The sequence below is a fragment of the Barbatula barbatula genome (assembly GCF_947034865.1).
Source record: "Barbatula barbatula genome assembly, chromosome: 21".
NCBI lineage: Eukaryota > Metazoa > Chordata > Actinopteri > Cypriniformes > Nemacheilidae > Barbatula > Barbatula barbatula.
In genome coordinates, this window is record NC_136784.1 from 4,913,609 (window position 1) to 4,927,889 (window position 14,281).

The window sequence follows — 14,281 nt, forward strand, 5'->3', positions numbered from 1 at the left end:
AGTAAAAAAATAGTTATTTTATTAAAAAACTAAACAACTAAAGAAAATATTTGGTAACTTGTACAGTATGTTTGTATGTGGTTAGTTAGTAGAACCTCATAGTTTGTAGTTATTTTTATTTAAGATGGGACAAATATCTGATATCAAATATATCTTGGTGTTACCATTCTGGCTATCCCTCTGTTTCCTATCAGGATTCGAACTTTAGTTTCCTGGGATTTTGGTTGATCGTTGGTCACACAGATAATCTGTGTCTCATTGGCTGACCGGACATCACAGACAGATCCCGCAATGGTCACATTGACTTGATCGGCGTTTGTGCTACACATCACATAAGGAAAGGAAAGTTCATAACTGACACACATATAAACTCTGGTCAAATTATATTAACATATTTATTAATTTTAATTTACTTTTAAATTCAAAATTTGTATACGTAGAAAATAGTTAACGTACACTGAACTGTCGTTAACAAATATTAAGCAACTGTATTTATATGAATAAACGTGAACTAAAATGATTAATGGTTTCTGCTAAATAAGTTGTTGCACACTATTAGATCATGTTGTGCATTAACTATGTTAAGTAGTATGTTGCCTTACAGTCATTTATCAAATGCTTTGTGGCCACTGTATTAGACAATAAACTGCTGTTATTTTGTTGAATTGTGGGCCTTATTACACGTACAGTATTAGTGGCCGATCACACAGAACGCGTTTTTCATGTTTTTTAGTGCTTTTTGAAAAGAGCAGCACGCAGCGTCTTTTATGTGAATTCTAGTTGCTGTTTACTGTCATATTAGCAAAAACTTTAAAACACACAGCTCGAGGCGAGAGAAGGAGCGGCATTTGATGACGTCACGCGTCTGAGCCCCACCGCCCCCTAATGGCAGGAAAATCACAATGAAAAAATATAGCAAATAATCGTTTAAATAATACGGTTTTCAACTTAAGCGAAACCATCACACTTATGTAAACTATCACGTATAACCATTCCATGAATTATACTATCTTGTATAGATAATATTCCTTAATGTATTTTAATGACATCACTCTATCAATATTCTGTTGTGTGCTAATGTTTGTTTTTAAATATAATGCCAGGCTGAGTACAATGTCACCATAAACAGTAGCCTACTGGGGTTTGTGGGTTTAAAATGTTTGGAATTTTTACAGATGAGCTTAAAAATATTTAATCAATATATAGTGTAGGCTACAATTATTAATTTATGTGGTAATTACTAGCCACCTTGATAATCCAGTCTGTTGTTATCGCAAAATAAACCATTCTATTGTGATAAGAACTTGATGACACAATGACAGGCTGACGTTTTTGTACGCATTGGGGCTGTTGTACCTTTTAGTTTACAGGTACAAATATTTACGTTACATGTTCACAAATTATAATCTACATGCTCTCCAGTTTTTCTACTCATTTACCTTCATGCGTTCGTGGCAATCGCGCCGCCCGATTCGTGTCATTTGCATCGCCTGCGGGGTGTTCGTGTCAATTCGCGTCTTTGCATTGAGTTGTATGTAATTTAGTCGCGCAAGTCGCTTAATTCGTGTTTGGTGTGAACCCATGATATTTCTGCTATCTTTCTAAAACCTTGTATCTCCATATTTCAGATTTTTTTTGCCATTAATCATTATTATTTATGGAAGCCCGTTTCCGCCAGGGTTGGGAATATTTTTTGAATTAGTATCTCATAATAATGACTTAAGTATGTCAAAATAATGAGAAACTAAGTCGAAATTTCGACTTAGTAAGTCATAATAATGACTTAGTATCTCATAATAATGACTTAGTAAGTCAAAATAATGACTTAGTATCTCATAATAATGACTTAGTATCTCATAATAATGACTTAGTAAGTCTTAGTATCTCATAATAATGACTTAGTATCTCATAATAATGACTTAAGTAAGTCATAATAATGACTTAGTATCTCATAATAATGACTTAGTATCTCATAATAATGACTTATTATCTCATAATAATGACTTATTATCTCATAATAATGACTTAGTAAGTCAAAATAATGACTTAGTATCTCATCATAATGACTTAGTAAGTCATAATAATGACTTAGTATCTCATAATAATGACTTAGTAAGTCATAATAATGACTTAAGTATGTCAAAATAATGAGAAACTAAGTCGAAATTTCGACTAAGTAAGTCATAATAATGACTTGGTATCTCATAATAATGACTTAGTAAGTCAAAATAATGACTTAGTATCTCATAATAATGACTTAGTATCTAATAACAATGACTTAGTATCTCATAATAATGACTTAGTAAGTCATAATAATGACTTAGTATCTCATAATAATGACTTAGTATCTCATAATAATGACTTAAGTATCTCATAATAATGACTTAGTATCTCATAATAATGACTTAGTAAGTCATAATAATGACTTAGTATCTCATAATAATGACTTAGTATCTCATAATAATGACTTAGTATCTCATAATAATGACTTAAGTATGTCAAAATAATGAGAAACTAAGTCGAAATTTTTACTTAGTAAGTCATAATAATGACTTATTATCTCATAATAATGACTTAGTAAGTCAAAATAATGACTTAGTATCTCATAATAATGACTTAGTATCTCATAATAATGACTTAGTATCTCATAATAATGACTTAAGTATGTCAAAATAATGAGAAACTAAGTCGAAATTTCGACTTAGTAAGTCATAATAATGACTTGGTATATCATAATAATGACTTAGTATCTCATAATAATGACTTAGTATCTCATAATAATGACTTAGTATCTCATAATAATGACTTAAGTAAGTCATAATAATGACTTAGTATCTCATAATAATGACTTAGTAAGTCATAATAATGACTTAGTATCTCATAATAATGACTTAAGTATGTCAAAATAATGAGAAACTAAGTCGAAATTTTGACTTAGTAAGTCATAATAATGACTTAGTATCTCATAATAATGACTTAGTAAGTCAAAATAATGACTTAGTATCTCATAATAATGACTTATGAGATAATAAGTCATTATTATGAGATACTAAGTCATTATTATGACTTACTAAGTCATTATTGTGAGATACTAAGTCATTATTATGACTTACTAAGTCATTATTGTGAGATACTAAGTCATTATTTCGTCTTACTAAGTCATTATTATGAGATACTAAGTCATTATTATGAGATACTAAGTCATTATTTTGACTTACTAAGTCATTATTATGAGATACTAAGTCATTATTTTGACTTACTAAGTCATTATTATGAGATACTAAATCATTATTATGACTTACTAAGTCATTATTATGAGATACTAAGTCATTATTTTGACTTACTAAGTCATTATTTTGACTTACTAAGTCATTATTATGAGATACTAAGTCATTATTATGACTTACTAAGTCATTATTATGAGATACTAAGTCATTATTATGAGATACTAAGTCATTATTTTGACTTACTAAGTCATTATTATGAGATACTAAGTCATTATTTTGACTTACTAAGTCATTATTATGACTTACTAAGTCATTATTATGAGATACTAAGTCATTATTATGAGATACTAAGTCATTATTTTGACTTTTCTAAGTCATTATTATGAGATACTAAGTCATTATTTTGACTTACTAAGTCATTATTATGACTTACTAAGTCATTATTATGACTTACTAAGTCATTATTATGAGATACTAAGTCATTATTTTGACTTACTAAGTCATTATTATGAGATACTAAGTCATTATTTTGACTTACTGAGTCATTATTATGACTTACTGAGTCATTATTATGAGATACTAAGTCATTATTATGAGATACTAAGTCATTATTTTGACTTACTGAGTCATTATTTTGACTTACTGAGTCATTATTATGACTTACTAAGTCATTATTATGAGATACTAAGTCATTATTTTGACTTACTGAGTCATTATTATGACTTACTAAGTCATTATTTTGACTTACTGAGTCATTATTATGACTTACTAAGTCATTATTATGAGATACTAAGTCATTATTTTGACTTACTGAGTCATTATTATGACTTACTAAGTCATTATTATGAGATACTAAGTCATTATTATGAGATACTAAGTCATTATTTTGACTTACTGAGTCATTATTTTGACTTACTGAGTCATTATTTTGACTTACTGAGTCATTATTATGACTTACTAAGTCATTATTATGAGATACTAAGTCATTATTTTGACTTACTAAGTCATTATTATGAGATACTAATTCAAAAAATATTCCCAACCCTGGCGGAAACGGGCTTCCATACTTGTTCGACTTGTTGAGAGCAATTAAAAAAACCCATAAAAAGTTATCTTTCGCATCGCTCTCCCGATACTTTGATGTCATCCGCCTGTCGGACCTTGCGCCGCATCAAGTCTTAACTGTAAACGCAACGGACTCTACACATGTGATTATGTACGTAGACTGTCAGGTGCTAAAATCACTGAAGCTCATTTTAAGCCTTTTTACAGACTCATTATTCCCCTCTGTGTTTACCAGTTTTCATTGAAATGATTGTGTAACATATAAACTTGTATTAGCAGGAGCTTCTGAGTTGGACTATGACTGTTATGCATGTAATAATTGTATAATAACTACAATGTTTAGATGATTGTTAAGAAAAAGTTATATTTGCCTGTTGACTAATGACCTTTGCAATGACATTTTGTATCGTCTTTAAATATGTTCTTTTTAGTTTTGTGGTTTTAGTGTGTAATTGATACAATTAAATAATAACTAGTTCCAAAACTTTTTAAAAGTAATTTTCGTGTCGGTTTTCGGCCAAGTGCATCCTGAATTTTCGGTTTCGGCCCAGAATTTTCATTTCGGTGCATCACTAATATAAAGTGTTCAGAAGTGCTTGTCAACTTCAACAACACCGTATTTAATCATTTAAAAAGTGCAGTGTTTGTTCTGTTTCCTGAAAACCGAACAAACAATATTTTAGTTTTTTGTAGTACAAGAAAATCAGCTTTGTCACCTAAACCCTGAGCCTGTAATAGTGAGTCTGGTGCCTCCAGCTGTTCCTCCTCTGCGTGGGGTGACATCAGTGATCACAGGGGTTAAAGAGGATCTGTATGTGTAGCCGGCTGTGATGTTGACTGTATCGTTTCCATTCATCACTAAAACCATGCAGACCTGCTCTGTTTCATTCCCTGAAATTTAAAAGGTGCCTCTGTTTTTGATCTTCTGGTACATTGACTTGGTAAGGTTAGTTAAGCTAGCAACACATTCTTAAGACGCACATGCAATGCTTGATCATGATGCATACCATTGTTGTACGGGACCTCACAGTACAGTTGGTTAGATGTGGAGTTCTGCAGGTCAACGTTACATTCTCTGTCACAGATGAGAACTCTGGTGGTGTTTGGGTCAAATCCAGAGCCTTGAATAGCAACGACAGCTCCTCCACCATAGCTTCCTAAAACAATAAATAACAAAGGGTCTTAGTTATAAAAACTGTATATCTTGTTACGCTACTGTCTAATGCAAATGCATTTAATTTAGATGTAAATCAGATATGACACTTTTTAGTTCCCTTTCTGAACAAAGGATTGTGAGTTATTTTTACCTTCGTTTGGCGTGACTCCTGTCAGCAGCAGCTCATAGCTGAAGACAGACTGAGATAAGCCATGACCTTTGACCTGATGATATAACCTAACCGGAAACGTTCCTCCAGCATGTTCCCCAACAGTGCACATCAGCTGTGTATCTATGATGGATGTCACATTACAACCCACACCATCAATCTTCACTGAGACGAGCGCTGCGTCTGTGCCAAAGCCTGAACCAGAGATGGTGATCTGTGTTCCAACAGGACCTGCGATGAAAACACATCATCAGCAATGTTATGAGACTAGATGTGAATCCCAGCTAAAGTCCTTTTTCTGATTTACTCTTTTCAATATAAACTTATCTTACATAATGTAAAGAACATTCTGTGTAATGGCACCATTTAAATCAATTCAGCTGGCTATAAAATATCATGTATTTCAAGAACTGTATAAGTATGTTATAGATGTTACTCCACCAGACAACTGCCATAGCAGTTGTGTTTGCAACTCTTTACCGCTGAGTGGCAGTATTTTCATAGACGTTTCCGTTATTGCAGGGTTGTTTATAGGGCTGTATGTTTGTATGTAAATTGAGGAATACTGATAAGCTTTTCCTTTGCAGGTGAGACCAGAGTGGTCCTCCAAAATCCAGGGCGCACAGTTTGAGAAGCACAGTATTTTACCATTTTGGAAATACAAACACACATAAATAAAACACTGGTCACAGCATCACATGATAAAACACAGGAGCTTAAGGCCAACACCTGCACAAATCATAGTGAATACCATGCAATGATGTTTACATGTCTGCAGTAGCATGCTGTGGACTAAGATGTATTATTAGGATCCCATAACATGTGCTCCAGCATTGCAACATGTGCATCCTGGGTTCTGTTTCTCTCTCTCTCAAATAATTTCCTTATATATATATAAATCTGGTTAGAGGTTATAAGAAAATAAAAACGAATATCATAAATCAAGAATTTTCTCTTATCTAGTTTCTATTTAAGTTTCTCTGACATAACTTTAGAGACGAGCCCCATTCAGGAATTATGTGTATTGGCATGAAAGTTGCATGGTTTGTTTAAATGTGAAAAAGATGCCGTCAAACAGGTAAGATATGAATGTTGGATAAAAAGACTATTTAGCCAGCTGACTAAAATATGAAAAGAATGTTGTAAAAGAATCTAAACTGCCCTGACTGGTAACATTTATGATCAAGCTACAGATAATAAACTATTATTATAACCAGTGTACATTGTCACGACAACAGATTTAATATTTTCTTTTACCTATTGCAGGGTTCACTGAGATGATGTCAGGAGTTTGTTCAATGGTGTAGTAGAATGTTTGTTGTGGGTACTCAACATCATACACCCAAATATCCACCTGCACTTCTCCCTCTACATAAGCAGGTGTTAAACATTTCACTCTGTCTGGGGTCACTTCCAAAATCTCGCAGGGAAGGTAATCAAGCATCACAGTGGTATTATCTGCCACGAAGCCATTTCCTTCGATCAAGAGTGGAGTTCCTCCAGCAATGCTTCCTGATGTTGGTTGGATGGTGGCCTGTGGTGTGCTGGTCAGGTTGAAGAGTCCTGTGGCGAGGCCTTTGCTCATCACCACCACCCATAGGGCATGTTCGCCAGCAGGCAGAGCACCAACCAAAAGTGTGATGACGTTATCTGTGATCTGTGTGACCTCCAGGATAATGTCATCAGCAGATACCCTTAGATCGGCTTTTTTGCTTCCAAATCCTCTGCCAGTGACCACAACAGTAGTAGAGTTTCCAGTAACAGAGTCAGGTGACACGCTGGAGACAACTGGTGTAACAGACTGAGAATATTCAAACATGCACTCAGAACTGCAAGAGGAAGAGATGGTGTTTACATAAACTACAACGTTTCCCCTGCGGGCCGGAGACGGTGAGGTGTCGCACACTATTTGTGAGTAGTTCATGGAAACTACATTGCATTGAACATTTGCTACCATCACAGATGCGTTCACAAAACCAGAGCCAGAGATGAAGAGACGAGTGTAGCCGGTCGTGCTGCCCACAAAGGGAGAGACAGAATCAACCACAGGTAGAACCACAAATCTGCGGTCATACTCATTTGGCATTGTCATGATGGCTGTACCAAAGTTATTGACCCGGACGGTTATGGGTAAGGGTGTGCCCACTGGAGCGCCGCTGTCAGGACTGAGTTTGCAGTTAATTTCAGTGGAGGTGCTAATGAGGATTCGACACAGATGACCTCCAACTTTGACCTGTGATTGCAAAAAACAGATAGAAGGATACGTTTGCGTAATGTATTACAATTACAGTAAGTATTAAGTTTACATGGTAGAAAAATATATTATTTTATTTAATTAGACATAAAGTATCAATACATCAGCATCACACTCTTGTCAAGTATAACACAAAAAAGTCACAACAACTTATTTTCACTATGGTCCTTAATTATGGTTTTCACTCTTTACAAATCCGGAGAAAAACATCTTGAATTTCCAGACCACAAGGGGAAAAATGTCCACAGTAAAAAAATAATTTAATTTATAAATCTTTTAGTACAGATCAGCAATGTGGTGCATTTAAGATTAAATAACATTTACATTTATGCATTTACATGCTTTCAAAGACAAAATACTACAGAATTCCTCTGAGAATTCATGACTACTCTATGACACATTCTTACATGTGTTATATGTGCACATTTGTGTTTATTGAGCTCTGAACCTCACCTCATTTGCACAGGCAATGTTGCTGAAGCCAGATCCTGAGATGGTGATGATGTCATGGGCGGTGGCGTTGTTAGGAGTAATGTTTTCTACAGTAGGACTGGCACATGAGGTAAAACTGAAGTACAGACCATCAGAAGTACTATAGCTTTCCAGTTGATCTTGAACACAGCCAGAAACACCCACACACTCTGACTCAGATGAGATCCTTTGCTTTGAGGCTGTGGAGGACACAAATGAATGAAGACCGTTTCCTTATCCAACCAATCACAGATAAAAAGTGAAGGAATATTATATTCTGTGTACTATTCTGCATCACCACCCCAGAGTGGAACTACATAAACAGATTAACAGAAAAGTGTGGATTGACTTTCACAGATGAATTGTTCAAAAGTTTACAAAGTAAATAAGGTGAATTTTAATTTCATAGGGGCTAGCCCTTCACAACATCTAACCCTACACCTAAAGCAACATTGGCTCGACCAATGGTGTGTTTGGGAGAGTACATGTTTGTCGAACTAATACAATTTTTATTTTTGCAATTCTCTGTGTAAATTAGTGATGTAGAAATTTCACACTGCAGCTTTACCCCAAAAAATTTAACTGTTGTACCTAAATTCACAGAGGCCTGTATTCCAGCTACAGACATCAGAAGCCCTATATGTCTCTCCTCCAGAGGTCTGACGGTCACTACGCCCTGTAGAATCCTCTGGTAAGAGTCAATGTAGCCGCTGCTGTAGTAATAAACTCCAGGTGAGGTGAAACGATAGCTGAAAAACCCTAAAGCCAAGAGAGTCAAACAGATATATCAAGACCAGTCAGATTTAATTTGACTTCTGAATCCATCTGACAATGTGACATAAAATGTATAAACAAATAGAATGACTGATACTTAATGGATGTGAGATAGGTGATGTATTTTTGGTACCTTTGGCAGTTTTGTTGACTCCACTATTGAAAACAATGCCTTCATTATCATAATCAGAACTGCTTAGACTGGACACACTGAAGACCCTGTATCCCAGATTCGTCACAAAAGCCGGTGCCTCCCACCTCCAAACCACTGTGTCCCCAACTGAGACTATAAGTGCAGACGGGCTCCAGGCAAAACCCTGACCATACACTGAACACACATTATAGAATTTAAAGTATACATAAACACACAAACAGGCCAGTTGAATCTGTTACAAAAAGAAAATATGTACACAAACAAGAAAATCTATTTCCATGACAAAATAGCTCCAATAGGCGAATGTTTGTATTTAGTGTGACCTCCCTTGGAACTAGGCACCTCTTGAACCCTTTGAGGATACTGAAATCCAGAGTAGAATTACAAATTAGGATTAGATTGCATTAAGAGAACCAAATTATTGCTATTGCCCGTTATTGGAATAGACTTGTCTGCCATGTTGGTGTGGGTTTACATCCAGACCGCCACTAGGGGACATGGAGATAGTTGCCTTGATATAACTGTTACAGTATCAAATAGACTTTTGCACAGTACTGAGATGACACTTCTCCACCGTGGAGCTTTTGTGCCCCAATTTTGGTCCCCACAGTGACTTGGGTCCCCATGAGTCTGTGTTTATTCAGGCTTAGGTCCCCACTAACATATACAGTAAAAACCAAGTTACACACACACAGCTATGTAGGAAGAATAAACTTCTTTCATGGATTAACATCTATACTTTCATTTTCTGTCTTTGACACATGACGCATATTCACATACTGACATTGACAGTCATTGTGTTACTGAATCTGATGTATGTAATGTGCGTGAGAAGAAAGTGAAACTAAATGGATATTACCAGGGTGGAGACCTTGGTTTGTCACGGTATGTATTTTGTCTGTCGGCTGGGTCACACACATCAGTTTTTGGTCTGAAGCGTCTGTTATCTTGCACTGTGTGTCTCCTGCATTGAAAAAAAGCACAGTTTCACAACTACAATATAACTACGGACATTTTATTAAACAAAATTATCTTTTTTTTGTTAATCTCAGTAGTTACAGGATGAGTGGCAATCTGTTTGTTGCACCAATAGGAAACCATTGTGAATTTTTTTTGTAGTTTTGTTTACTAATAGCGTAAAGGCTAAATGATTTATCCAGTTTTAAAACTATTTTATTGAAATAAACACATTATGGTTGTGAGATCTTGTCTTACCCAGGGTCACATTGTTTTCTGAAGGGACCGAGCTGAACCCAGAGCCTCTGATGGTGATGGTGGTTCCTCCATACAAAGAGCCCATTGGTGGAGAGAAGCCTGTCACCTTCAGAACAAACTCTATAGTGGTATTAACACCAGCTCTACATGAAGAAAACAAAAACATTGATTTATTTGCTTCTAAACTGAATCATCAGTGGTTTGAACTGCATTCAGGAATAAAGAGAGTCTTTGGTGGAGCTTTTAAATTGTTTCACCTTTGATTCAATGTCAATACACAAATTAGTATGTTTTCAGAAATAATTAAATACATATATTCTAGACTTTATATATTTATATATAAATGCTGCAGTTGCACTGCTGTAAAAGTTTATAATGTGCTGTTATGCATTACAGTAGTGATCTGAGACCTGCTTTTGGCAAAGCCCTGGTTCCCGACTCTCACGTGGATGTCGTATACAGCTGGGGCGAGTTTGGGCAACATGCAGGTAATGTTTTCATTGGTCCACTGCAACAATTCACACTCAGTTTCACCAACCAGAACAGAGCTGCCATTGATCCGCTCCTTAAAATTTGTTCCAAGGATAGTGAGAATCCTGAATCCTTTACCACAAAAATAAGGTAGAAAATTAACATGATCTAATATAGAACACATTCTCTCTTTGTTTGGGGTAGAGGTAATGAAATTCTGTTTTTTATAGTGTATAAAGTCAAGGTACTGAAACTAATCCATTTGAGGACCATTGCAGGCAATCCGTCTTTTCTATTAGTATGACATTAGACAAAGTGAGTGCATTTTAATTTAGCCTATTTTTAGGTTACTAATATAGAGAGTTCACAAAATTATGTGTATAACTGTATAGCTTTCTGTTACTGTCAATGCTGAAAAGTTTAGTCCTGTGTTTTTATAATACTTAGATGAGAAACAAAAACAACTTAAAATTAATATAGTGTATAGCATTGTCCTTGTGTGCTTAATAAATAAAACTGTTCTTCCTAAAAGTTCATTCCCGTCAAAGCTGGCTGGTCCCATTTGGGTTTGTGATCTTTTACCCAGAATAAAAAAGTCTCTGGAGCAAGTTAGCCATGTATCTTAAGTTACCATGCCGATGAAACCAGTTTCAATTTAAACCAATTCACCTACTTCAGTCCGGAAGAACAGAGTTTGCATGAACTAAACCTACAGGGGTAACCACTAAAACTGGCTTTGTGCAACAGACCCTGGTTTGTCTGTTGACAGTAGGGTTGGGTTTAACAATATAGCAGATTGTGGTAGAGTATCGGCACACAGCCAGTTTTCCGATAAGAACACAATCAAATGTGAAAGCTTGCAAAACTGTACAATAAAACCAGCTGTAAGCAGAACCAACAAGATAAATCTGTATTCAAAAATGTCTGTAAGACAATATATGGGCTTAATTTTAAAAAAGATATTGGAGAAAAAAGTTAAAAGAAGTTAGATAGATAGATAAATAAATATTATTCTTACCAAATACTGTTGTAGTGTGTGGGCTGACAGCAGTGATGGTGGCCATCAGAGTGTTGTTGTATGTGAATGATTTAGCTGATGTTGCTGTTATATCTCCCATGGTCACTGTTACAGTCTGTTGACCTACTGACCCCTGATTGACATTTTACACACAACATATTATACATGTAACATGGACTCCAACACTGTTCACTTGAATCTGTTAACTTTAATACGTTTTATTTAATTGCATTTAACTACATTGGTGCGGCAATGGAAATGTCTACAAGAGTTTTTGAGCTAAAAAATAAAAAAAATGTAAAAGTTATGTCATTTTATAAGTAATAAGGCCCCTCAAAGAAAATCAAAAGAAAAACAATCAGATAAATCCCTTCACTTACAGCTGGAACTATGCATCTCAGGTGGGTTAATTCTGCTTCAATAACATTACACTGCTGAGTGCCAATGGTGACATATGTATCGATACTGAATCCATAACCAGACACAGTAAGAACCACTCCTCCTATGAAGAGAGAAAGATCTTGTTAGTTGTAAACTTGGTTGTAAGATAGGGCAAAGAAACCCTATCCCAGATAGCCTGGCATATTTGTTAAGCTTAAGGCTAAAGAAAATATTCCCTTTTTTATTTTTAGGGCAAGTGTTTTTTACATAGTGTTGTCATGTACCTGCTTCACTTCCTGTGGTGGGGTATATGGAGGTCACTCCTAGCAGGTGTGTGAAGTTAAAACTGGTGCCATTCTGGTATCGGGCATTGCCCAGGCCAGAAAAACTCAGAGACACTGGTTGTGTGCCAGCACTTGCTGGGCCAACTCTGCAGGTTATATAGGTCCCTAAAACACCAAAAATAAGGTTCTTCTTAAATTGTGTATAAAATAACAAAGTCCACATGAACTTTACTTCACGCTGTACATCTTATACAGTGCATCAGTGGTGCCCAGTCCTGCTCCTGGCGATCGACTGTCCTGCAAGCTTCAGCTCCAACCTTAATGAAAACACCTGCCTGCCTGTTATTTTTCAAGTAACACAGTGTTCATGCCAGACACAATGCAACATTGCAACACATTAGATTTATATCTTTTCCATAATGTTTAAAATTACAGTACGTTCTATATTAGTAAAAATAATTCCACCTGTGATCCTAAAGACATGGACAGACATGGGCTTAAAGCTTTAGAACTCATTTTTATTTCATAGGACTGGATGCAAACATATTATTGTTTTTGACTTACTGGAGACCTCTAGAACAGAACATTCCACATCACCAGTCTTTACTGTGACACTGCCACCCTCAAATCCAGTTCCGGTTATGTTAAGAACAGTTGCCAAACCACTGGAACCTGAAATTCAATTGAAGTTATAGAAACCAAAAAACACATATGACCGCTTTTTTTCTATGTATGCAACTTTATTGTTTTCTGCACCTTCTGTAGGAGATATCCCGGTCACTGTTGGGGTCTTAGACTCACTCCATGTGAAACTGCAATCACCTGAACACCATGATGGGATGCCGTTGATGAAAACCTCCACCTTATTGATAACATTCACTTAAATAGGCACATATTATATGTAAACACTTAAATGCACCAACTACATATTTACTTTAATGTCAAATTTTAAAATACAATTTCCCCCTCCCCGTAAAAAGTTTATCTAATGATTTATATGGCTATGTTTTGCAGCATATAGTTTCGTTCCTCCTGCCAACCCTTTTTTCGAACGTGGTTCAGGAGAAACTACAGTCATAAAGTGTGTTGAAGGAATAGTAAGCATTCTGGTCGGCTTATTTACTAACCCTCATTGTTTAGAAAACACATTACTTTCTTTCTTCTGTGTAGAAACAGAATTATTAATACTAAAGGTTAAGTCCTCTGTTTTTTATAGAAATAAACAAATTATAATGAAAGTAAAGGGTGACCAAGGCTGTCAAGCTAGAATTTTAATCCCATAACAATGAGAATTCAGACAGACTTATATAACCTTCTCTAACAGACCTTTTAAAATGACGCATTCTGTTACACAATTGAATGCTGCATGCTCAGGTGGCATGAGGAAGAACAAGAACACAGGCCACACCTTCATATGGATTTATTCTCTACAGTATGTATGGAACAAACAAGTATTGTTGTTAAAATCTGTAGTGTGTGGGAAATGTACCTGTGGTTTATCTGCAGGGATGCGCAGAAAGTCTCCCGTAATTCTGCGTTTAAAAAGGCCTCCTTGTTCGAGCTCATGTGAGGTCACTGAAGGGTTCACGCCGACCACGGCAGAAGAATTAATCTGGTTAGCACATTATAAAGTATTTATTTA

At 35.5% G+C, this 14,281-nt stretch overlaps 1 protein-coding gene across 1 annotated transcript in view; it reads right to left on the minus strand.

Moving 5' to 3' along the window:
* The window catches only part of LOC306910470 (fibrocystin-L-like), a 44,911-nt gene that overhangs the window by 16,841 nt on the left and 13,789 nt on the right, over positions 1 to 14,281 (minus strand). The window contains exons 27-43 of the mRNA XM_079485048.1: positions 14,129 to 14,251; positions 13,396 to 13,501; positions 13,204 to 13,311; positions 12,640 to 12,804; positions 12,355 to 12,476; positions 11,975 to 12,107; positions 10,896 to 11,088; positions 10,486 to 10,628; positions 10,130 to 10,234; positions 9,250 to 9,444; positions 8,934 to 9,101; positions 8,325 to 8,542; positions 6,875 to 7,850; positions 5,600 to 5,848; positions 5,300 to 5,449; positions 5,009 to 5,183; positions 165 to 321 (exon numbers count right to left, since the gene is read on the minus strand). Of these exons, the coding sequence (XP_079341174.1) occupies positions 165 to 321; positions 5,009 to 5,183; positions 5,300 to 5,449; positions 5,600 to 5,848; positions 6,875 to 7,850; positions 8,325 to 8,542; positions 8,934 to 9,101; positions 9,250 to 9,444; positions 10,130 to 10,234; positions 10,486 to 10,628; positions 10,896 to 11,088; positions 11,975 to 12,107; positions 12,355 to 12,476; positions 12,640 to 12,804; positions 13,204 to 13,311; positions 13,396 to 13,501; positions 14,129 to 14,251 (3,486 nt within the window). The remainder of the gene's footprint in view (positions 1 to 164; positions 322 to 5,008; positions 5,184 to 5,299; positions 5,450 to 5,599; positions 5,849 to 6,874; positions 7,851 to 8,324; positions 8,543 to 8,933; positions 9,102 to 9,249; positions 9,445 to 10,129; positions 10,235 to 10,485; positions 10,629 to 10,895; positions 11,089 to 11,974; positions 12,108 to 12,354; positions 12,477 to 12,639; positions 12,805 to 13,203; positions 13,312 to 13,395; positions 13,502 to 14,128; positions 14,252 to 14,281) is intronic.